The 23893-nt window shown below is 37.6% G+C and overlaps 3 protein-coding genes across 8 annotated transcripts; 1 reads left to right on the top strand and 2 right to left on the bottom strand.

Moving 5' to 3' along the window:
• Positions 1-794: 794 nt before the first annotated feature.
• Positions 795-3002, bottom strand: LOC137955976 (uncharacterized). Its single transcript, XM_068803227.1, has 4 exons — positions 2590-3002; positions 1885-1995; positions 1715-1795; positions 795-1080 (listed from the first exon to the last, which is right to left on the bottom strand). Exons 1-4 carry the CDS (start codon positions 2869-2871, stop codon positions 1006-1008), a joined length of 549 nt encoding a protein of 182 aa, XP_068659328.1. The 5' UTR covers positions 2872-3002; the 3' UTR covers positions 795-1005.
• Positions 3003-4875: 1873 nt separating this feature from the next.
• Positions 4876-12439, bottom strand: LOC137955890 (isoleucine--tRNA ligase, cytoplasmic-like). Of its 6 annotated transcripts, none has more exons than XM_068803095.1 (11): positions 12118-12439; positions 10189-11921; positions 9290-9378; positions 8970-9111; positions 8406-8468; positions 8022-8080; positions 7516-7638; positions 7362-7427; positions 5393-5504; positions 5212-5303; positions 4876-5090 (listed from the first exon to the last, which is right to left on the bottom strand). In XM_068803095.1, the coding sequence occupies exons 2-5, from the start codon at positions 10246-10248 to the stop codon at positions 8421-8423; spliced, it is 339 nt and encodes a 112-aa protein (XP_068659196.1). In that variant the 5' UTR covers positions 10249-11921; positions 12118-12439; the 3' UTR covers positions 4876-5090; positions 5212-5303; positions 5393-5504; positions 7362-7427; positions 7516-7638; positions 8022-8080; positions 8406-8420. The 6 variants fall into 6 exon arrangements, 5 of the variants coding, with proteins under 5 accessions (XP_068659196.1, XP_068659194.1, XP_068659193.1 ...); XM_068803093.1 differs by having other exon boundaries at positions 7362-7638; positions 10189-10252; positions 11815-11921; XM_068803092.1 differs by having other exon boundaries at positions 7362-7638; positions 12118-12209; positions 12305-12439.
• An 8432-nt stretch (positions 12440-20871) lies between these two features.
• LOC137957183 (growth-regulating factor 4-like) lies at positions 20872-23607 on the top strand. The gene is made up of 4 exons (XM_068804918.1): positions 20872-21169; positions 21389-21574; positions 22327-22621; positions 23085-23607. The coding sequence occupies exons 1-4, from the start codon at positions 20974-20976 to the stop codon at positions 23482-23484; spliced, it is 1077 nt and encodes a 358-aa protein (XP_068661019.1). The 5' UTR covers positions 20872-20973; the 3' UTR covers positions 23485-23607.
• Positions 23608-23893: the final 286 nt, after the last annotated feature.

Below are 23893 nucleotides of genomic sequence, written 5' to 3'. Positions count from 1 at the left end.
GATTAGTTGGTCTTAGTTTGTGGGCATGATAATCATTATTCCAACAAGTGTTAGAATAACTTTAGGAAACCCGCTTTAACTTATCAAACTACACATAATGGTCTAAGATAGTGGCTAGTCAAAAGAAAGATGACTAGAAATCATTACAAAAAGTTGACAAGGTATCTCTTTAGCCTTTGGGTTACATGCTTCTTCATCTTCCAAATTTCTTTCTTCTTTGAAAAATCTTCTACTTGCGGTCTGATAAACCAGTGGATGGGAATTGGATTTGCAGCTTTTGCTGTTTTAGAACATTACGAGACCAAGTAACTGAGATCAAATACTGTACCCAGAGATTTTGTCATGCCTTGAGTCCATCCTAGTGTAGTTGAAGGCTCCAATATGATACTGCTTCTTGCCTCTTTGTGTTTTACTTTATTCGTAACTCTTATCACTTCTCCACTTTCTTATTTAAAATACTACAATTCACATCGATCATGGCAATAAAAGAAAAGAAGATACTTTTTCTTTAAACCATTACCTACGGGTGTGTTTGAGATAGGAGCGTTTTGAAGGGTGTATACTTTTACTTTTCAGCAAATGAATAAAGTGCCGAAAGGCCTAAATGTGAATAAACAAAAAACTTTATTTCAAGAGTTGAAAGCAGGTGAAAGAAAGTGAAGTAGTTCTCATGAGTTAATCCAATGTAAGAAGTAAAAACAGCAGGAGATTTGAGTTCATTTGGTAATGAATTTGTTGGTTTTTCTAGTGCAATTGACGGAAAGGTTTTCCTCAGGCTTGCCGTCCATAAGAAGAAACACAAGTGAAAGTTAAGATTAATGGGTTCGGTTACAAATTCTGTTCAGGAAGAGAACTCCCTCCAAGATCAGCACAATACACAAGAAAAAGAAAAATCCAATCAAAATGCAAGAAGAAACAAGTCTTTCCAGAGTCGAGACAAAAGAAACACCCACAAACAAAAGACTTACAGAACAATGTTTGACAGTCCTAACAACCACCTGAAACTTAGTGAAGAGAGTCTATATGTTTGCTCAGTTCCTCCAGTTTATTCATCCTTAGTCTCTCACTCTCAGTGACCAGCTATCACCATTCATCAGTGAAAAAAAAAAAAAAATTAGAAAAAAGTACAAAAGCAATGACAGACTTTAGATCTTTTGAGATGTTCATATCATAAAATTCTGACTCACAAATCAAATGGAGAACACATGAAAAGGTGCAAAAATGGAGTACAAACTACGCTTTGCTTAAAACTGTGCCCTGGTGCAGCTTACAGAATTACCCCAGTGGCGATTGCACCTTTTTATGCTCCATTTTTACAGTTCTTCATGTACTGCATGCACATCATCCGTGGAGTACGATATAGCTTATGTATCTCCGTTTCATTTATATTTCAGAACTTTATTTAAACTACACATCCCAAAAAATCCAAAGTCAATTTGCAACATCATATTAGGTAATATTAATCAGCTTTTAAGGAAACTACAATGAAATTATACCAGTCAATGTTTGGGATTTATTGAAACATGTCCCAAAGCCTTCTAGATCAAGCACCCTGAATGGTCCCATGAATGAAACACATTCACACCTACATGAATAGGTCTCATTCACGGGTTCATCCATATTGGCTAGTGTCAAGATTTTTGAATACCCAATATCAGTACACCAAAAACCTTGGTTAAGATGTAAAATATATTGGCACTTAAAAAATAATTACCTCCATTAATTTGGTAATTAGAAGTGCCTTCTCTTTGTTCTTCTCATTGAATGCATCAAGGGCTTCTTTGTATTCCTTCTCCTGGGAGTTAGAAGCAACCACAAACTTCAGCTTTATTTGCAATATTAAAAGGAAGAGATATAAAATAGACGTGAAGAATTGATCTTCACCTTCTTTTGGCAAGTATACCCAAGTGGCTTTAGTTCACGGTTAACTGTATCAATCTTCTTCCTAGTAGATGACACTTCTTTCCTCATTGGATCTGCCATACTTTCTAGCTCCTACCAAATAATAATGAATTACTACAAGAATGAAAGTCAGATGGCAAAAATTAACAGTAATGTTTGTAGGACACATGGAAGATGTTGGTCTGAAATCATGCTTTCTCAAACTATCACTGTATCAATTAGGGAAAAAATGGGGAATACCGATCAAATTTATAGAATATGATAGTATTAGGGCCTGAATCATGAACTGACTTTTGAAATCAACTTCTATTTTTCAACAAAGCTAATTTAAATTATGGGAAGAACAGAAATTTTGGTTTGGTTCTTTTTTTTTTTGCTTTTTAGAGCAACTATTAGAAACCTAGAATGGCAGAGAAGTAGAAAAACAAAACTTTTATGTTGCCACAAATTCAGAAACAAAAGGTTAATGAAAAGGAGAAAGAAATTTCAAAAATCAATTCAAACTGACACAGAGAATTCATCAACCTCCTCTAGTAGTAGCTCTTATCTTCAATCCGAAGCCTTTTGGATGGGTTTTTAGCACAACAAAAACAAAACCAAAAACATTGAGCTCTCTTTCATATTCTTCTCCTTCAAATATTTTGTTACAGTTTCTTATATAACTGCAGAGTGGTTTCTGAAACTTACTTCTCTGATATCTGCCAGCCTCTTGGTCTCTTCTTCAACTCGGCCAAGGCGGGCATGCACCTTCTCCCTCACCTCCATCTTTTTCTTCTCGATCTCCTCCTCTTTCGTTCGGAAAGACATCAAAGCCGACTTGGTCATCTCCTCATCCTCTTTCTCCTCTCCTGTGTGGCTCTCTCTTTGATTGTTGGTCGTGACCCTGGTTCGTTGCACCATGTTCTGATCCAAGGGCAGCTGCTGCTGCTGCTGCTGCTTCTGAAGGTGGTTATGAGTCTGATTCTGCATCTGTTTTTCTTCCCTTGCTCTCCTCTTTTCCCTTCTCTCTCCTCTCTCTCCTCTCTCTCTGCCTCTCTCTCTGCGTTCTCTTATTCTTCTCCAAAGATGGCTTGCTTTTTCCACTCTTGATGCCAGGAACTTATTGATTGGAAGAACTTCAAGTGCTATCTGACGCCAACCTCCTTTTAAAAGTTGGATGTGAAATGACTATCATAGGCATAAACCCCTCTCTGGTGTGCTACAAACAATTACGAACTGTATACACAAAGGCAGGATTCAGTAAGACAAATTTATGCTAGATGCTAGATGTTTCAGTCTCAAAATGGCCGTTATTTAGACATTTGAAAGAAGAAGCTTTAATTCACAAACTTTTGACTTTTTTTTTGTAGTTTATGGAGAATGCTAGGAAGACCCTACTCTCTATTGCATCAAATACTTGTAAATTTACCATGAAATGGGAATAATTCTTGTAACCATATCCTGAGTGGGTCCATCTTAGGTAGTTTGATGCTTTCCTGATCTGGTCTATAGGCCATTTCATCCAACTGATACTTCAAAACTGCTCAAACATGTCCATCCAAGAGCAGTATATATATATAAAACAAATACAGAGGTAAGCTTTAAGTAATACTTCATTTTTTTCACTCTTTTTTCTTGAAATGAAGAAGCAAGGCAAAGTGGGAAAATGGGTCTTTTAATTGAAGTTGCAGAACATTAAAAAAACTCATTAAACGAGCCATTTTTCTCAAATCTGTTAAGAGAATATAAGGTGATTTCTGGTTGAAGGGTCCGAAGAAGCACTGGTAAATCCTCTTTTCCTTCTGAAGAGGATAGAAGAAGGATGCTTAGTCTTGAAGTCTTCTGATGTGGAGTAGACAGAAAGGTCTCACCTACACGCTGGGATCCGTGGCAGTTAAGTCAAACAAGGAACAGGTCAGCTACCGTCAACTAATAACCACCTTTACAACCTTGCTAGAATAACTAGATATGGACTCCCCTGAAAATGAAATTTCCCGTCTTGAAGATCCCCTGCCCCACTACATGATGAGGAGTGGGGATATGCAATCCAAGTCCCAAGAAGAAACGAACGAAGCTCTCTGTCCGATTTTTGTTCTTTTTTTTTTTTTTTTTGCTACTCTGGTTCTCACCTTTTAATCTTTTGGGTTTTCCATGGGAATTTTGATGTCTGATATGAACTCAGGACCATGGCACCGGTTTCTCAAATGAAGCTGGGAACTGTTTGACGGAAGGAACCACAACAGCCAGGAACTAAGTATGACTAAGTGCTAAAAGGAGATATTTATACACGAAATGCCAGAATTAACTAAGAACTGGGAAATATGTATAAATGTTTTCCGGATTATAAGTTTCTAAAAAATCTTTAAATTTGTAATCTTATTAGTGTCATATTAAAATTATTTCAAAATTTATCAAAATTATCCTAGTAATTATTAATATAAAAATTAAAAAATAAAAAATAAGATTTTTTTTATATTGTTTAGGGCCAAGGAAACAAATTTTCAGTATTTAAAAAAAAAAAAAAAACTCCAGAAGGGTGCAAAGAAATGAAGGAAACTAAGGGTGACATCAGAAAGCTACCACCTACAAGAGTAAGAGTGGACGGAACTATTCTGACATCCACTCCGCCCATTCTCGGAGAAATAAAGGGCACTCCAACGAATTAATTTTTCACAGTTCTCGATAGCTTAATATCTCTTGAGATTTTTTTTTCCCCAATGCTGTCTGGTTTTTTTTTGTTAGTAAAAAATCGTTTTCTTACTGTTCGTCTTAAGAACAATTTTTTTCCTGAAAAATAATATAAAAAAATATCAAATCATATTAGTGAAACATACTCATACTTTCTTCTTTATTTATTATAATTTTATAAATAGTCAAATATTTTATATTAGTGTCTACAGATTACATATAAATTGCTAGGTCCCTCTGAGGCATGAGCTACAATAGAGGAACTACCATGGAAGGTCAAAACCAAATTGAGCTAGATATCACCTCTTTAATGAAATAATAGACAAATCTACATTCAAGTCACATTCTTTACAAAGAAATTAATAGCTATTTCAGCACTAAATAATTACTACAATCATGAAGGCCATCGTTTTCCTCTACCGTTTTCTGGTGCTCTGATAAGAATCTCCTACTGTAAGGAAGACATGCTCCCCTACAACCACATCTATTGCAGGCTGCCCCTCGATGTTGTCGATGGACATCTGCAAAATCAGGGACGCTTCTCATTTAGCTTGAACCACCAAACTTGAGAGAAGGGGCAACAGGGAATAGAAAGGTAAGAATCAAAACAACGCAGAACGCTTTTGTGAAGCTAACCCATACCTTGTCTTTACTTAGCTGAAACTCAGACTTCAAATTTGTATGATCTCTTGACAATAGGTATGTCTGTAACCCTAGAAGATACTTTTCATTTCCTGCTTTTTAAAAGATGATCATGAAGTGTATTTACAAAAAACGAATCAAATTTTTATAACTGCAGTGCATCAAAAAAATCAGAAGCTACCTGAATATAATGCAAATAAAGCTTTGGTATTGAAAACCAGTGTCGGCCTTGCTAGTCTGATGGCGAATGATGGACCAGTTATGTTGTGATACTTCTCCTCACATAGTTCAACCTGCAAACAATTTTGATAGCCGTATAGTCTGTTGCAATTGCATTTGAATATCTTTTCTTTCAAGAACAGTGAAAGCATAAAGGAAACAGTTTTGCCAGGTCAAAAAACAACTATGTTAGTATTAAAGTCGGGCAGGATCCTTCTTCAATGATTAACCCATGTTAGAATATCTCTTCCTACTAATAAGGCATAAGATCTTTTCAAACCCAAACCAATATGAGACCATTTCCCCACACCTCTCACTTTCAGATAACTAGATTGAGACATGAAGTACAACTACAACTATTAACTGGTGGACTTTTTTTCCCTACTACCAGTCTCTCTCGTCTGTCCCAACAGACGCCAAAACTCAAGATATAGAAAACCAACAAATATGGGTCATAGAGAACAAGCACAGAAGCCACGTGGCACAGAAACATGGTCTTGGCTAGACTTCAGTACTAGTTGAAATCGGGCTGCTGCTCCCAAAATGACTACCTGAAGTTAGCAAGTCTATGTAGGACTACTATCCCACATACAACATCTCTCACTGCTGAGAGGTGGAACACAAGAACAAACTATAAACAAGTAGAACTTTTTCCCTACCAACAATTAGGATCATCTAATTGGCTCGACTTTTGTAACTTATGCTTACACAGCCTTTGAAAAGAACAATACTTACGCACTCATCACATAAATAATAATATAGAAATCTTAAAAAAAAAAACAAAAAAAACTATACTTAACCCATCAGAATAGCATGTGATAATGGCTTAATTCTATTAAATCCAGGAAGGTCTAAGGGAAGGGAATCACCTGGTGTTTTAACCATGAATTAGAAATTTTTTCACCATTCCCACCCTGTCTCAGTTGTGGCATATAAAATTCCTATACAGAGGTTCTTATAAAATAACCCTCTACAAAGATTCAATCATTCCATTCATTTTTCCACTGAAGATATTAGAGAATTAGCCACTTGAAACTCTCCATTGTGAAAGAAGTTTCTAATGATGGTTTAACCATCCTTTGACGTTTAATTTGCAACTAATAGCATCAAAGGTGGGTAGATATTCGAAAGAAAATGCAAATTACACTTATCCCTTCATAGGCATTTATGATGTATAAAAAATTGATCTTTCTCTCCTCTACTTTGTCAAGTTTTAAATATTTTTATACTTCTTCCCAACCCTTCGATGAGACAACCACCCAAACAGACACTGACACAGCATGCAAGTAACATATTTTACTTGCAGGTACAAGTGTAATTTTACTGCTCTAACATGAAACGACCAATTTGACAATTTCCTCGTTCCAGGAAAATTTCTATGACAGAATTTATCTAAGAAAGAAATGTCAACTGTTAAATATTTATTTAAGGGTAATTTGGTCCTTTCACATCATGTCATTTTATCCCTCAGGTCTGGTATGTTTTCTGTTCCGATGTTTTGTAAAACAGCTAAAGTGATCTTTTTTATGTAACTATCTTAAGTGATTTAATAAAACAGATTAGGGGTCGAGCAATGACCCCTAAAGAGACTGCATGGCAGTCCTCTTCTTCATCTCTTCCCTTCTTCATTTTTTCTCCTCTTTTCATTCCTTAATTACAGGATTTTACATTTACTTGAACACATGATGAAAATCAGTGCATGACTTCATACCTAGGTCTACAAGATCAAACTTCTCCAATCATATGTTTGACTTTCATATCAACAACCCATTCAAGTACACAAGTCAATTAAAAAACATATATTTTGGTTCCAGAACAACTCAATGATTTTCATTTGCCAAATCATGATTAAGGGAAAGTGCCTTAATGGCAACTTGTAGTACCATATGAAAATTGATGTTACTAAAACAATAATAATTCATGCCACTTACACCATACTGAGGAACCAAAGCAGAAGGAAGTGAAGGAGAGCCAATTGCATCCTTGATATATTGCTCCTGCAAATTGAAGGAGATATTGTGAAACAGGATAAAGAAACTGTCTGTTGAATTACTAGCTACTGTCAACAACCATCGATGGTATGACCTGGGAATTCAATACATTCTCCAAAAGAGATTTATCTGAATCCAATGATTCAATGTAGACCTCCACCAAATCAGTAGGTTCAAGTCCAGCTTTCTTACGTAATTTCTGAATTCTATTGACAACCTGCAATAGGTCAAATTTGGTTAGACTTGGTAGAATAACACTTAACTTGATTAAGAAGCCATCCGCTCAAATAACATAATAAAAAAATATGTAACAAAGCATTCTTGTTCAAAAAGAACACAGCAAGAGCATTCCCCAATTTGAATTCATTTGCACCCAAACATCATGACAGATTCCAAGCACAAAAATGAATGGTTAATCCAGGTTACAGAGATATCAGACCACAATCTTCACACATCTCTGTCTCTTATTACTTGCATTCTATAATTACCAATGCAATGCTTTTTCATCTTCAGCAGTTTCTTGCCTAGATAACATATAACACAACAGTGTTTGTCAAAAAAAAAAAAAAAAAATTTTAAAGATAAGCATTTGAGAAGTACCTCACGAGCAACTCCTGCCTCAAACAATGACTCATCCGCCCGTAGGTCCAAAACATCACCTGATGGAACACAAACAGGTAAAACATTTTTCAGACTGAAAAGTGAAAGCAAAGGGAATGGATGAATTAGAAAGATGACCATAAGTTCTACTTCTTGTTGAAGAAATAAAAGTTTTATTACAAAAGAAAAGACAATTGGGAAGCCAAGAGCCTCCATCTGAATACAAGAATGCAAACAAGTCTGCATGCATTATTCTCATCCCATTTCTTGAAGTGTGAGTATATTCTGTAGACTAAATGAAGAGAGAGAGAGAGAGAGAGAGAGAGAGAGAGAGAGAGAGAGAGTCTTCAGATAAATTTGAAAATATGAATATGATAACATTACCATCTCCAGCTGCATCTACGTCTTCTCTTTTGTATTTTCTGGATGTTTGAAATCCCGAACAACCTAGAAATGTGAAAACCTTATTTTAAGAAACTTAAAATTACTCTCCCCATTATAGCATGAATTAGGCATTAATCAAACATAACCTAACAAGCACAACATATGACTATATGTATATATAAATATATATATATATATATATTCTTTGAGCAAGGGTGCAATAAACACAACATATGATGCCATCAGATGTCTGCAGCAAGATGCAGACAAGAGTTACTCCAGCAGTTCCCTTCTTTTGAAGAATCTACTCCGCAATTACTTTTTAATAAACACAGCAATAAATCTTTCCACAAAATTCAACATACAGATGAATGATGATTTAATATCTTTTTAACAGTACAGGATCAAGTAATTGCATAATAAACAGAGATCAATATAAAATGAATCAAAGTAAAATGAAAAGAACTGGAGAGCATGGAGAGAAGAGGATAAAGCAAGAGAGGGAGGAGGTGAGAGAGAAATGATGGTGGTGGAAAACAGTGACTATGATACAATGTTAACCACCTTAATGTCAGTCAGCTTCAAACAGTGCCCAGCAATTGTAATTTCTCCTGACTTTTCAAAGGCTATGATGTCAGCTTGAGACATTGCCTTAACCTCTTTCGCAACAGGTCCCATAGCTTTTCCTAGACGCTTACCTAACATGCTACGAAGTAATCAAAATCGTCAAATACAATTAACAATGAAGAACTTTATAATCATGCACCTTACTGAAGCATGATGCTGAGGCTTACAGTATATATTTGTTTATTTTCAAAAATAAAGCAATAAATAAAAGAAATACATACTTAACCACCTAATAAAAGTAAAGGTTTGTCAGTTACCTAAAGTCGGGCTCTGCACGTAAACTGGCATATTTTAGTGGGTCACTACATGGGATCACCGATCTAACATTCAGCTCCTCCAGTACATACTGTTCAAGAATTGTTTTGGTAGATAGATGAGAATTCTATTTAGACCAGACGACAAAACAAGGAAAGCCAAGAAAAGCAAAATATTACCAAGAAAAAGAAGAGGATACACTAACATACTACTCAAAAAAGGCAATTGATCAGGTTCACAGGTTACAATTTCTCCTCATCAAATGAAAAGGGGCACTCATCTAAGTGGCTTAAAAAATAGGAGAATTACAAAACCCAAAATTTAAGTGACGTGCTATGTAAACACTGAAAATGTGAACAAAAATTAGAAGTAAGAGGATACAATAATCAATGATCAAGGAAGGAAAACAACGGTGTCACTAATTAAAAATGGACCACAATGCAAAATTTTGTTGTTGTAACTTGATAACATACACTACACCACTGCAACACTTTCTCATTCTTTGGCCTCTATGACATAATGAAATTTAATACTGAAGACAAAAGATGCTTCATTCATAACCCAACAGAGTTGGCAAAACAAAAGAAATGCCAGCAGAAAACCAGCAACGCTTCAAACAAAAAAATTAAGAGGGTCTTCAACAGAGAATTTATTCCTCGCAATCGTAGACTGCAAAGAAACACCATCACAAGCTAGTTTATCTACAATGAAATTTGCACTATTGAGGGGTATGTTACTTGGCTAATTTTCACTTTCGAGGGCTATGTTACCAAGCTAATTTACACTTTGTACATTCTTCCTTCTTTTTTTTTACAATTTTCACCATTTACCAAAAAATAATAAAATAAAGATGCTTTGTTCATAACTGAACACGATAAAATGTTAATAGTCTTCCACAAACCTCTCTTAACTTCCCCGTAATGTCTTGCAGAAAATCGGTATCAGCATGAACAACAATCATCTCCCTGCAAATGCTCAAAATGAACAAAAGTAAGATGTATGGGGTTCAGTTTTCAGCTACTTGCACTAAATTATTCAGAAATGCAACTTCCTTTCACACAGGCAATGGAAGGACCCTCCTCTTTTGGTCGGATGAATGGTGTGGCCCCGCCCCCTCTCTGAGGATTTCCCGGGGCTCTCTAGGGTGGCGAGAGACCTCTCTTGCTCAGTGGCCAATTCTTGGAGAGATCGCTCATGGAGTCTCACGTTTCACCGAGGATTAAATGATGAGGAAACTTCAGCTTTTTGCTCTCTCCTCTCCAGACACAACAACATTACTATTCGTGAGCATGAAGTTGATAAACTAACATAGAAGCCCAGCATTAATGGCCAATTCACAGTTGCATCCGCCTACTCTCATATCAGAAAACAAGATTACAACATGCATGAGCACAAGGCAAACTTGGCATGGAAACTCTCAGTGCCTAGTAAAATCAAATTCTTCGTGTGGACGGCCATTAGGGAACAAATCCTCACCACTGACAGCCTCCATAAAAGAGGTTACACAGCCCCTAATCGTACTTGTCCCCTTTGTGGTGTGTGCGACGAGACAGTCCAACATGTTCTCTTACATTGTGATTTTTCTTTGCAAGTCTGGATGAAGATCACTAGCCTCATCAGCTTCGCCATCCCTTAGACCTCTTCTGAATTGGTGTTGGTCCCCATCAGTGGTGTTGCCCCTTAGCCTCCTCGAGTTAGCAACAGTGACAGTCTGGTCGCTAGCAAATCGTAGAGCCAGGGGTAGGTAACCCTAAGGGGAGCACTTCCAGTCTACCAGTCCTCCCAAGATTTGGCGAATCTCCCATTTCCCACAAAGAATTTGATGGCCTTGGCAAAAACTGCTTGCAGGGGAAAGAGGGACCTCCATAAGGGTGACAGTTTCCTGCGGATACTACTGTCCATCACCACCTAGCCTCGCAATTCAGCTTCTTTCCACCTCCATATAAACCTCGGGGAGGTGTTAAACCTCCAAAACCAATTGAGTAGGAGAGTATGGTTCATTTCCTTGATGATGCAAACTTCCAAAACTTCCATAATCTTAGGCTTCGTAGGCGTCATTCTAGTTGACGAGATGGTACTTAAACCATCTTTCACTCCTCACTATAGAAATTTCTTTTTGAGGCTCAATTCGATTACTTATGGATGTTGGCCATGGAATGAATGGCAAAAAGGGAATCATCCAGATATACGGATAAAATGGGCCTATTACTACAAAACAACCATTCATTTTGAGAGGAACTTGAAGACAGAAACCACCTAATGATGCTAATAGATATGTAAACAGTGACCGACTCCCAAAACTTCACACCATCAAACATCCGAGTCACCATCAGATATTGGTAGTATCCTACATGACCTCATGATATTAAAGTTTTGCTCAGATCCATGCGGTTGGGCTATAGGTCAATTCCTAGAGCTACTTATGACACCTAATTCCAGGTTAGGATCATTGCAATGTCTCTTCAGTTTAAATGCATTTGACCACATAGTTTCTCAAAAATAAGACTAGCAGAAGAATCGCCTATACCACAAAATAAACCACGGATGTTGCCTTTCTGCTTGTTTTCTGCAGTAGTGTTGTTTACAGCCACGAAAGCATTTGCGACAAGCACCAAGAGCACACAACAACCGGCTCTGCACAAAACGTGCATTAGTGAGGCCCTTCCATTTTTTCTTCTTTCACCAGATTAAAGCAAGTTCCGTATGTATCTAGTGAAAGAAAGTCATAGATGTACTAACTAGAGTCTTTATTATAAATACCATGGTGCAATTGACGATAGGATACTGTGATAGACCTAAGAAAAAATGAAAATAAACTATTAAACAAAACCTGGTTGCCGCAATTGATTGGGGAGGCGCCTCCGTCCTTAGGGTTTTCTACTTAAGCTTTCTGGATAACACCTCCAATTGGTCCAAATTCCCCTGCCACAGTCATCCGAACCATGAAAAGCACTTAACACTTTGATATCATAAGAAGTTGTCGAGCGCTGAAAAGCAAGAGCGTAACAGAAAGGCACAGTGAATGAGAACATCGAGAGACAAAGCTGGAGAGGAGGAAAATGAGCTGAAGGAGCAGCTTGCTCCAGAAGCTTCGTAGACGAGTGAAGTAGCTCTGTCCAGGTGCTCATGTCCGGTTCTGTCGCCATTGAAGCACCTAGACGAAGCTCAAAACGCAGTGTAAAAAGCGAGTCCCTAGTAGACAAAAAAACGAAATGGACCGAAAGCAAGGGATCTAACGGCTTGGGCCGTTCATTAGACCGGACCACACTTCAGAAGTGGAACTCACCGAGTACTCGACGGACGGTTTAGGTCAATACTCATCTTTGAAATATATTTTATTTATAATTTATATTCATTAGATATTAACTGTAGTCCAATAAGGAATGAGGAAAGTTTGGCCAAAACATCAAAAATATTTTTAAAATAAATAAATAACCAATTAAAACTCAAATTTTCAATATTCGTTTCCCTGTAAGAGCCAAGTGACCCAATATCATTGGGAATTTTAGCGGATGCTAAGAGGTGGGCCGACAAATCCATAGCGGAGGGCGGATGTCTAGCGGCGGACTCACCTGACGGACTACGCCTCGGGAGGTCAGGTATCTGTCGGATTTCTCTCTCGTGAAACCAGGAAAAGAAAATCCTAACTACCTTGTTGGCTTTGAATTTCCTGTACATAAACCGTCTCTAGATTAAGCTTGTCGGTTGTGTTATGTATTTGATTCGGGGTGCAATGATTGCCACTTGCCAGTGTCGACTGGATGGACGCCTGGTTGCATTCTAGGGTTACTCACTGTTTTTCTCACTTTTTAATACTCCGCCTCCGTGAAATGGCGTGATTTTCTTGGTCTGGGTTCGACGTTTTCCCTCTTGATTGCGCTGCTTTTGACAGCGGGAGAAGGCGTGGTTTACTGTTTTTGTAACATTTCGAGGTGTTTAATTGGGTTTTATCAGGAGGCTTTGGGCGGAATAGTGAAGTTTGAGGTCTAGGTTCTGTCCTCTTTTTTGTTGTAATATTGAGAGGTAAGGATGCGATCGAGAGACCATGAGAGGGTTAGGCTTCGGTCTCCTCCTAGGAGTAGGGACTATAGAACGGATCATCGTTCAAACCTGTACTATTATGAGGGTCGGTCACGTCCACTATGCAGTCGCAGTCCTCCCAAGTGGGAACGCTCTGGGAGCGCAGACCCTGATGGCCGGAGGTTGTCCGGTGAAGAGCGTTCATATCCACATCTGGAGAGGAGACACTACTCTAGACATTTCATTGAGGATAGAGAGCCTCATGAGAGGGATAGGTCACACAGGATTGGTGGTGAAGATTGTGTGGTTACGCATGATGATCGTCACAGGATTTGGGTACTGTCTGGACTTCCTTTTCGCTGCATCCGGAGTTGAATTATTCCAAGGGTCCTTCTCAGCCTATGTTGACATCTGGCAAGTACAATGAGACTTTCCCATCCTCGGCCTCTATGCTTGATGAAGATTATCTTCGTTACCATGACTGTGTCTATCAGAGTAACTTTGTGAGGCGACCTTATGAAGAATAAGGCAAGAATGTCTATTTGAAGGATGTTTCTTACCCTAGAGTACCTTTCTCTGCATCGCAGGACTTTGGAAAATCATCTTCCAACCGTGCAAAGGATGTCTTACTCAATTACTATCAAGATGGTCGATTTGGTAGTGGTGATAGCAAGTTCTAGGACATTGATTTGTACATTTATGGTCAACCTTTTGATTCTTCATGTCCTGAGAAAGATTTTTAGCCCACTTGGAGGGATGCATTAAGTCTCATGAGAAATACATCCTTTAGTTACAGCTGCACAGAACCCAATCAAAGGGGCAAGAATAGTCTGGGTGGAACAACTGAAGAACTGTACAAGATGACAGAATCGATACCAAAGGAAGATTATACTTGCAGAGAGCCATTAGGACATAATTTATTAGATCCCTTTGGAGATAGGATTGGTGGGACATCAAATTCTCTGTCAAATTTGAGAGAAAACTGCTTATGGGATTATCCATCAGTCACAAAGTACGATAGTGTGGAAAGAATTCCTTCAGCTAGTGACAGCCATGGGGAGCATAGGAGTTCTGGAGCCATTCATTTCTGTATGGGACAAAGGCATCTCAAGATCATGAATTTGCAAACTTTGGAAACGATTATGGCTATGGAAGAGATCCAGGTTTGACAAATGTTTATAGGGAAAGGCAAATAGATCCTATGCCAGAGCATGACGCAGATGCCTATAAACTTTTGCCGAGCCCTAAACAAACATCAAGTGAGGAGCTTGTTCTCCATCCATCCGAGAGAATGACAGAAAATAACTTTGCTGTTGGTGATGTTGGTAGGTATATCCCAGAATTATCACGACCAAAGAGTCGCAATATATTTGAACGGATTGAGCATAGAGATGAGCAGTGGATGAGTGAAGAGTCGGATCGGCTATTGTCATCCAGTAAGTCTGCTTTTCGACATGTCCAATATAGAATGCCTTCAAGAGCTTTCACTGATTCATATGAAGTATCTGGAGATTTACCATCATGTAGAAGGGAGAATTTGCATGGTCATGGTTTTGTTGGTGCTAGGGCTGTCAAGACAAAGAGGAAGTTGAGACCCAGTCAGTCTGCTTCGCAGAAAAATTTCTCTGTGGATAGAAGTATCACCCTTCCAAATTTCTAAAAGGAGCATTAGAAGATAGACATGAGAATGAGATCCCAGACGATGAGTGTCTATCACATGGAACAAATCCTCTAGTGAAGGTTGATCCACTAGAAGGCTCAGAGGAGTTTACGCAGCTGGTTCATATGGCTTTCCTCCGGTTTACTAAACAGTTGAATGACAATATTTTGCAGTAAAAAAAGTATCAGGAACGAGGAAAAGCTCTTAGCTTACGTTGTATTGTTTGTGGAAGGTCTGTCTTTCTAAATTTGTGATGTCTTTCTGAAATTGGAGCTCTGTTTTACATAATCATCATTTCTGCGGACTCCATGACTCATCTCATGCCAGGAATCTTATTCCTAACAGCATGAAATGAACATAGGATTATGTTAGTTACTGTTCGTCTAGTTTGTAGGATAACATCTGTAGGCTTGTGTGTGTTAGAAGTGAACTCTGAAGGTCTGCTGGCCCAAACCTTTCAGATTTATTTGATTTGGAAGGGTACTCTTGGAGCCTTGGGGAGTCATCCATCTCATGCAAAGACAAACAGTCCCAAAAGCCAAGAGTTATGGTTCCCGGCTGGTTCAATGTTAAATGCCAGGGTATACTTGAGCAGCTTTCTATGGGTGAATATGGAGATATTAGGGTTTTTTTTGTTGTAGGTGTGCTATTTGAAGACTTATAACCGTTTGACATTTATTTTGTGGCCGATGAATGTTGTTAAGGCAGTTGAAACCTGATTGTAGGTTTGGGAATCAACCTATGAAAGCCCTCTTCTGACTTATGATTTGTGCTTTGCATTGTCATCTCAGTCCCATCATCTGCAGACAAGAGATTATGACAATTTAAGCTCCTGGTTTTTTATACCTTTTCTCCTATGTGCTTGTTGAATTCAAGCCAGCCGGTTCATCTTGAAAGTTTTTAATTTTTTTTTTTTGGGGGGGACTGCCAAGAACTTGGATGATTCAAATTTTGGGTATGATGAGGTTACTGATATAGAAAAATCTGACACTTCTCATATCTGTATGTCTGTCTGTCTCTCTTTCCAGCCCTGTAACTATCTGTCATTCAACCTCTAGATCTATCTATCTTTTTCAAAGATGGGTTTTCTTCTAATTATATCATTCTGGATATTATTTTGCCTGACTAAGCTTCCTGGAATGTCTCTTTTCATTTTGAGTTGTTTGCATCATTATTTTAGATGTTTTTGATTTTTTGTTTGAATTGAAGATTCTAGACTACTTTTTTTTAAAAGATTTGATCTTTACCTTATGGCTGTTCAATTGAAATTTCTGTAAAGAAATCCTTTCATTACTATATGGTTGTTTAATTCGAATTTCTGTAAACAAATCCTTTCATGGCTGAAGTTTTAGTGGAAGAAAGGAGTGTCAAGTGTCTTTTATGTATTGGAGGCTTTTAGAACCTTGAAACTCTACTCTCGAACGTCTAGAAGGACATGGATGAATTTCATTCCTGACAGTTTTCACTTAAAAAGTCCATTGTTACTGTGTTTCAATTTTGTTGGTGTCCTTACGAATGTTTTTGTCATGTTTAATGTGAGGCAGTTGGTTTCTCTCTGGCTTTTAACCTGTCAGCGTTTAGTTATGGAGATCTATATGGGTACTAGAAAGTTACTGAATTAAGAAAACATGATGAGTTATGAGTTGACAGTTATTGGATTGTAGAAAATGTATTCTTTCTCAATGATTCTGATGCTGATAAAAGGAGCTTTAAAGCATTGCACTCATTATCCAGAATTATCCTTGTTCACTTCTCTGCATCCAACTGAACAAATTTAGTAGTGATTTTGCCAGAATCTCCTTAAAGGGGTTTTTTGGAACCCCATTAAAAAAATAGAAGTTGATCTTATTATTTCTATAAATAGTTACTGAAAAAGAGAATTTTGATAAAAAAAAATTTTTACTAATTAGCCTATCCATTATTAAATGAGTATCCTAAAACTGCTATCAGTGTTTGGTATTGAGTTAGTGGTGGTACTAAAAATGAAATATATTATAAAATATTAGCATAAATATAAAAGTTAAATGAATGTAAAGTGCTTAAATAAATCAAATATATGTAATACAATAAATAAATAAATTTATGGGCTTTTTCTCTTGAATAGGGAGAGTACTTGTAGAATCCATATCATGTCACAGTCAGACTCTATGCATCACACCTAGTAAACATATAATTGAAAGAAGAACAAGGCAAAAACACACAAAAGAGTAAGGAATAAACGTTCATGGGCGAAGTTGTAAGTGTGAAGGAGTGGTCATATCATGTGTGCAATGGTAAGGGGCTCAGACCCCAACATGTCTGACATCCTCAGATATTGTCTTTGTCTGCCCCTTTCTTCTCTTTTTCTTTCCTTTCAATCTTATCAGTTTTCACCCTTATGCCCGTCAAATGCTGTATAAATTTTTGCAGACAGCAGAGGCAATTGACTGTCAATTAATGGACAGTTTGAAACATAACTCAGACTTATACCGCGCTGAAATGAACAGTTTGATGATGATCGGATAAGTGAGATAGCCATTAATCTTGACCGAATAACTGAAATAACTGCTTCATCCTCTAATACTTAGGCATAGGGTTGATGTATGTATATAAGATTTTAGGGTATTTAAGAGGGTACGGAAAGGCCGGTACACGCAGGTTATCTTGAGGTTTCAAAATTTGGATGTATGCTAAATATAGAAAAGAGGGGAATCAGGCGGAGGAAGCCATGAACACGTGACTGGGAGGTTGTTGGGGTCAAGGGCATTAATGTCCAGTGGAAAAGTTTAACAACTTCCCTCCTCGTGCCTGCCACGTTCTTCAACTCTATTACCCTTTACCCTTTTACGTTTCAAATTCTTCGGCTGCTGACTGCTGTAGCTAAGCGGCTGAGAGGCTCCGCTTCAAAGGTTTTTCCTTTTTTTTTTTTTTTTTTCAATATTTAATTTCGATTTTGATATTTGATTTCAAAATATACAATTCCGAACTACACTTTCACTTGAAGGAATGGGGTTATCTCTCGATCAATCTCTTTAGGGTTAAGTGTCTATTTTTCTCTCTCTTGGTCAAAGGAGATAGATTGAGGTGAGTTCTAGAATTAAAATTAATTAAATAAATAGACTAGTATACTCCCAAATAAATATTCACATGAAATTAATTTAATTAAAATGTAATCATATTCATAAATAAAATATCTAACTAGTGCTTATATTCTAAAAAATATTTTTTTAAAAAAAAAAGTCTAACCAAGGTTGTCTACACATGTTTTCCCCTTTGAAACTCGCCTTATCTATATGGTTGCTAATTATTCAAAAATAATAGGAAATAAAAAAATATTAAAACAAACATCAATATGAATAATATTTATAAATTATGACATAAAAATCTCATGTGACCTTCAATATTGTTAACTAAAATAAATTAGGGTTATTAGAAAAAAATCCATAAACAAGAAATAGTCATGATAACCTTTGGAGCTTTGACAATATCCTAATTCATGTCAGGCTTGCCAATTGAGCAGAGTCGAGCTCTAAAAGAAGTTACTCCTAATTCAACGTTGCTGAATTTATAAAAAAGAGAAAAAAATTATTGACTTAATGTAATATGAGTATATGAATCCCTATTTACAATAGAGAAAAATAGTAGAGTCCAATTACAATTAGACTACCCTTGTCCCAATTACACATAAACTCTATCACTTAAAGATAAGTCTTATCATAATTAAATAACTCAACATAAATAGAAGACTAACATAATTAAAACACATTTAAACTGAGATTCTTTTGTGGGACCTCCTATAAAACTCCTCCATATTAATTCTAGTTATGTGAGACTTCTTACTGTGAGAGTTCTGTACGAGTCTTCCATATTTTATCTTCAACAAATGTGACTTTGGAACATTACTTGTCACATACGAAGAAAACTTGAGGTAAACGTGCATGAACTTTAAAATGGGTTAGGATGAAGAACCTCTTCATCAAAGGTTATTGATAATCAATTTGTTGTGGACCAAAAAGGATTATGGGATCCTGGGTTAAGTACTTAGTTTTCTGCTACTTACCAGGCTGGTCTTTTGGGTAGTATTGGCTAGGTGCTTAACAGAGCTAGCGCTACGTCGTGAGTTCGAATCCTGACGACGACAGTGACCCAAGCGAAAGGGGCAACCTAGAGGCTGGATTAAAATTACTGGTAGGTCCACAAGTGGGTTGGGCCAGTGTCGCTAGAGTAGGCCGCCAACCAGAGTGGGCCGACGACCAAAGTGGGCCGCCATGGACGTTGGCTCGTGAAGGTAAGGTGTGATGTTGCGGGCCAAAAAGGATTATGGGATCCTGGGTTAAATACTTTGCTTTCCGCTACCTACTAGGCCAGTCTTTTGGGTAGTATTGGCTAAGTGCTCTGATACCAAATGTTAAGCACCTGGCCAATACTAACCAAAAGACCGGCCTGGTAGGTAGTGAAAAGCCAAGTACTTAACCCCAGGACCATAACACAATTTTTTAGGTGGATTTAATGTTAATTTAATTTGATGGAAAGTGATTTAAAGAAGTTTGTGACATTAGCTTGCACAAGATCAAGGAAACACTAAAATGTCTATTATTAATACATTAGAGATTGAAGCTTTTTGGTGAACAACACAATGAAGTAATAAATCAACTTGAATTATTTGACTTTAAGTAGCGTTATTTGGTCTAACTATGACCTTCTTATATATTGTTTTCGTAAATATAACTCTCTAGTTGTTGAATCCTTAACAACTCATAATAAAATTATAATTCAGAGGTATAATTAGCAAGCAGTAAGGGATATGATTCAATTGCTCTATGTGAGATACTAAATTGAACATAAAATTATATTTGAAGGCATCGAAGGCACCAACCATTTTTGGTATGAGGGAAGGGGGTAAGTGGGAACAATAGGGGTTCGGATTTGCTAATGTATATACTAGTAATGAGTTCTTCCAATCACATAGAAAGTATGAATGATACATATTTTTCTCTACAAATAGGTTCTTTTAATCTTTTACATATGATTTGAGTAGACTAACCTCATTACTAATACATATACTAGCAAATGACTTAAGGGGAAGAACATTTTCACCCCTTTTTCGAAGGAAGAGACAAAAGAGAGTAGACAATCCTCTCTTGCCTTCTGCACAATGAGACAATAGGGAGGCACACGAGGGGAATTGACTCATCTCCCCTGTGGTCTTATTGGGCTTGTGGAATAATGAAGTTCGAGCCTATCTTGTAGTCTTCCAATTTTCTTGTTTCAAAGGGTAGGTGGGCCTTCAAAAATTTTAAAAATCGGTGAATAAAAAAGTTACTATACTCAAGGATAAATTATTATATTAAAGAATATTTATATAAATAATTACAACATCTAAATTAGCTGGATTGAAGAATCATTCTCAAAAGAGGAAAGGAGCGGGGCCTTGTCCAGCGAAGCGACCGAAAAATCATTTTGAAAAGAGGAAAGGAGCGGGACCTTGCCAGCGAAGAGTTAGTTTCACCCGTGCCTTCCCTTAATCAAAATTTTACCTTATTAGGATTAGCATTTATTGTAAGTAATTTGTGATTTTATTTTTATTAAAATATATTATAGAGTAGGTAAATTGTGAAAGAATAATATTCAAAGTTAAGGGAAAAAACCCTTATATATATTACAAAAAGGTTAAAAAATCCGCGGCTACAAGCCGGATTTAGCGCCGGGGCAAGCCACGAGCCATGTCAGAATAGCAGCCACCTTCTCAGATTAGTTATCACAGCGTAAGCTTTTCTCCGAGTAATAAATCGCAGGGCTCTCGTGCTTTATGGCCGGGTTGCCTTTCCAAGACAAAGCAGCAGCATAAAACCATGTCGCTCTGAGCCCCTCTGAAGCCTACAAAAACCAGAACAACAGAGAGAAATCTTCTCAGGAAAGGGGAAGGGCCCCTCAGGAACTTACCTTTTTCTTTGAAGTTCTCTCTTCACCCGCTGAACCGGAACGAAAGCTTTCTTTAGCTCTTTCGGTCACTATCTTTCTCACTTCATGGATTACAGTCTCGAGCTGTGGAGAGACCAAAACCAGTCAGAGCAGTCAGCTTCTGCGAAGATACCGTCGCTTCTTCTTGAGCAGCAGCGGAGGCAGTCGTATGGGTCAGGACTCGCATTGTCTGTACAGGAGTCCGACATCAGGAGCAGCAATCCGTCAGCGTTTCCGGATCCATTCGTAGCGGGATGTTCTAGTAAGAATCCGATCTTTTCCTCTTTCCTTCACTGCTAGTCGGGATTTTTCTTTTTTAACTTTTTTTTTTTTTTTGCTTCTGTTCTTGTTATGTCTAGATACCTTTTTACTTCACCCTCAGGAAGTTTTGTATGATGTATATATGTCTATATCGTTCCGGTATGCGAGGAAGATTCATCTTTTTTTGTTCTTCTCCTGACCCCTTCTGAATGATGTGTAGGAAAGAGCGGTCTTTTCAGCTTGGCTCAGTGGCAGGAACTGGAAGTGCAGCTTTTGATTTTTAAGCATATGGCTGCTGGTGTTCCTGTACCTATGGATCTTGTTATACTCTTGCAGAAGAGCCTTCCCGACAAACTTGCCTCCCATCGCCATTTTTATCAGCAGGGTCCGCGCTCTCAACCTGATGGTAAGTTTTTGGTACGTTTCTATTTCTATGTTCAGTTGCTTTTTGGTGTATTGTACTTTTTGTTCTTTAGGCCATGAGTTGCTCTTTTCTTGCTCGCTCTCTTCATTTTCACTCATCCGAGCAATAGAGCTCCTCATCGACTATTTGTTTCTTAGTTTTCCCTTTTGTGGTTTTGTCAATGTGGCGGCAGGTGTTTTATTTTTGTTCAATTTATTTATGTTCTGGCGTTCTTTCTCTCTGCTTAAGCGGATGCATTTGTTCTTTTTTTTTTTTTTTCTTTTTTGATGAATATTGCATTTGCTTTTATTTGTTTCTTTGTTGGCTGATAGCATTCTCACCCTCATATTTTCTTTCGTCGTCGCTTTTTAGTCCTCTGATCTTTGTTTTGTCAGAAGTCATTTCGCAGCGGGCTCTAATTTTGCTTCTTTCGCCTATTCAACATCGACTGTTACCTTTTCTCCTGTTATGGTACTCTATTAGATCTCAATTCTACCTTTTTGTTGTATCGTGGTTGAATTCCTCTTATCATTGATATCTTTGAATGCTTTTTTTTTTATACTAATGCTGTTTTATTTTCCAGTCCTTACGATCCTTGGCAGTGGCAACTTAAACTTGTATCTAATTTCATGGTTGCTGCAGATGCATAATTTCATTTGAGACTACTATTTTCAAGCTTCAAACAATAAAGTTCTCTTACTTTCCGTTTTTGATTTCTTATGATAATTGTAACTTTTGAGTTTTTTGTTTACTAGTGACACAAACAAGGTATTGGAGAAGAGATGTAGTGGACACCGAGCCAGGGAGATGCAGGAGAACAGATGGGAAAAAGTGGAGATGCTCAAGAGACGTGGTAGAAGGGAAAAAGTATTGTGAACGGCACATCCATCGGGGGAGAAACCGTTCAAGAAAGCTGATGGAAGATCCCACCTCCAATTCCATCGACTTCAAAACTACAACTGCCTCTGTGCCTCCTGCATTCCCTAAATGTAATACTCAAATCAGTCTATCAGGCCCTTCATCTTCTGATCTCCTTGAGCTTAGTCAAAGGTACTTTGTCCCTCTTCTCACTTTAGCTTTTCTCTTTCCTCCTCTGTCGTTTACGCAAGAGACACAGCGATAAGACCATAGATCAATCTGTTCTTGCTGAGTTTCTCTTTCAATTGGGTTGCTTGATGACTTACCTCTCCTGGTTTCACATTAGCAATGTAGTCATGCCTGATCAGTAACACACAGCATCTGAGCAAGGTTATCGTTTCAATTGGATAAAAATTGCTAGAAATAATGTAGATAACAAATCTAATAGAAATTACTGAGAGACTAATGGAGTCTGAAGGTAAATCCTGTCAAAGCCGTTCATATCCACCTTTGCAAGGAGTTGATTCTTTAGAACAACCTTTACTATCTGCTACTTTAGCAACATTTAGGTGTGCTAAAAACGTTTTAGTCTTATTTATTGTCTATTGAAGCGTCTTCTGTTCTTTTTGATTTCTTCTTCTTTATTCTTGTGTAGGTCCATGCCAGAAAACTCTCAGCACGAAGTTTTATACCAGGATACCTTCGGTGCCAATTCCAGTGGCAAAGTGCTTCGACGATTCTTTGAGGATTCACCCAGTAGCTGTGGCAACAACGCTATTACTTCTACTTCCACCGCTCATCTTTCTATTTCCTCAACAGGGAACACATCTTCAGAATTCTCCTTAAAACTCTCAACAGACAACAACGAGACAGTTCCCGGCTATGGGAATATTGCCAACAGGAATGCCCGCTGGACAGGCTGGGGTAATAACCTTGAAGCTTCGACTGGCAGTCCACTTGCAGAGGCTCTACGAGCATCGGCATTGACTTCACCAACCAGCGTTTTACTGAAGCCCAATCGTTGCTTCTCTGAATCAAGTAGTTTTAGTGGCTGAAGTACTCTGTTCTCTAATCCATTCTGTGAGAACCATTTTGCGTTTTTAGACTTTTTATGTTTCTTTCTTTGTGGGGGTTCGACTGTTTGGCAACATTTGCAATCGTGAATGAAGTTTGTTTAATCCAGCTCCATGTTTAGTTTAATTTTTATGTTAAAAATCTAAATTCTGGTGGCAGAGTATATTACAAAACTGGGGGAGTCTCACAGATGAATACATTTCTGTTGTTGAGACTGCTTCTATCACAGCAATGGAATAGGATGAAACAGTGGATTCGTAGATCATGTTTTATTTTCAGAAAAAAACTGGGTGAGTTGAAACACAGATTAACTTGGGACTAATTAACATGATTTTTATTTAAGAATACTAACGAAAAACCTGTGTAATACATGAAATTTAAAATAGAAAT

This window comes from Aristolochia californica, unplaced genomic scaffold, assembly GCF_029961685.1.
Source record: "Aristolochia californica isolate CCGP_79_NKW_82.1479 unplaced genomic scaffold, dmAriCali1.0.hap1 SCAF_2, whole genome shotgun sequence".
NCBI classification, from domain to species: Eukaryota; Viridiplantae; Streptophyta; class Magnoliopsida; order Piperales; family Aristolochiaceae; genus Aristolochia; species Aristolochia californica.
This window is presented reverse-complemented; position numbering and strand designations above follow the sequence as displayed.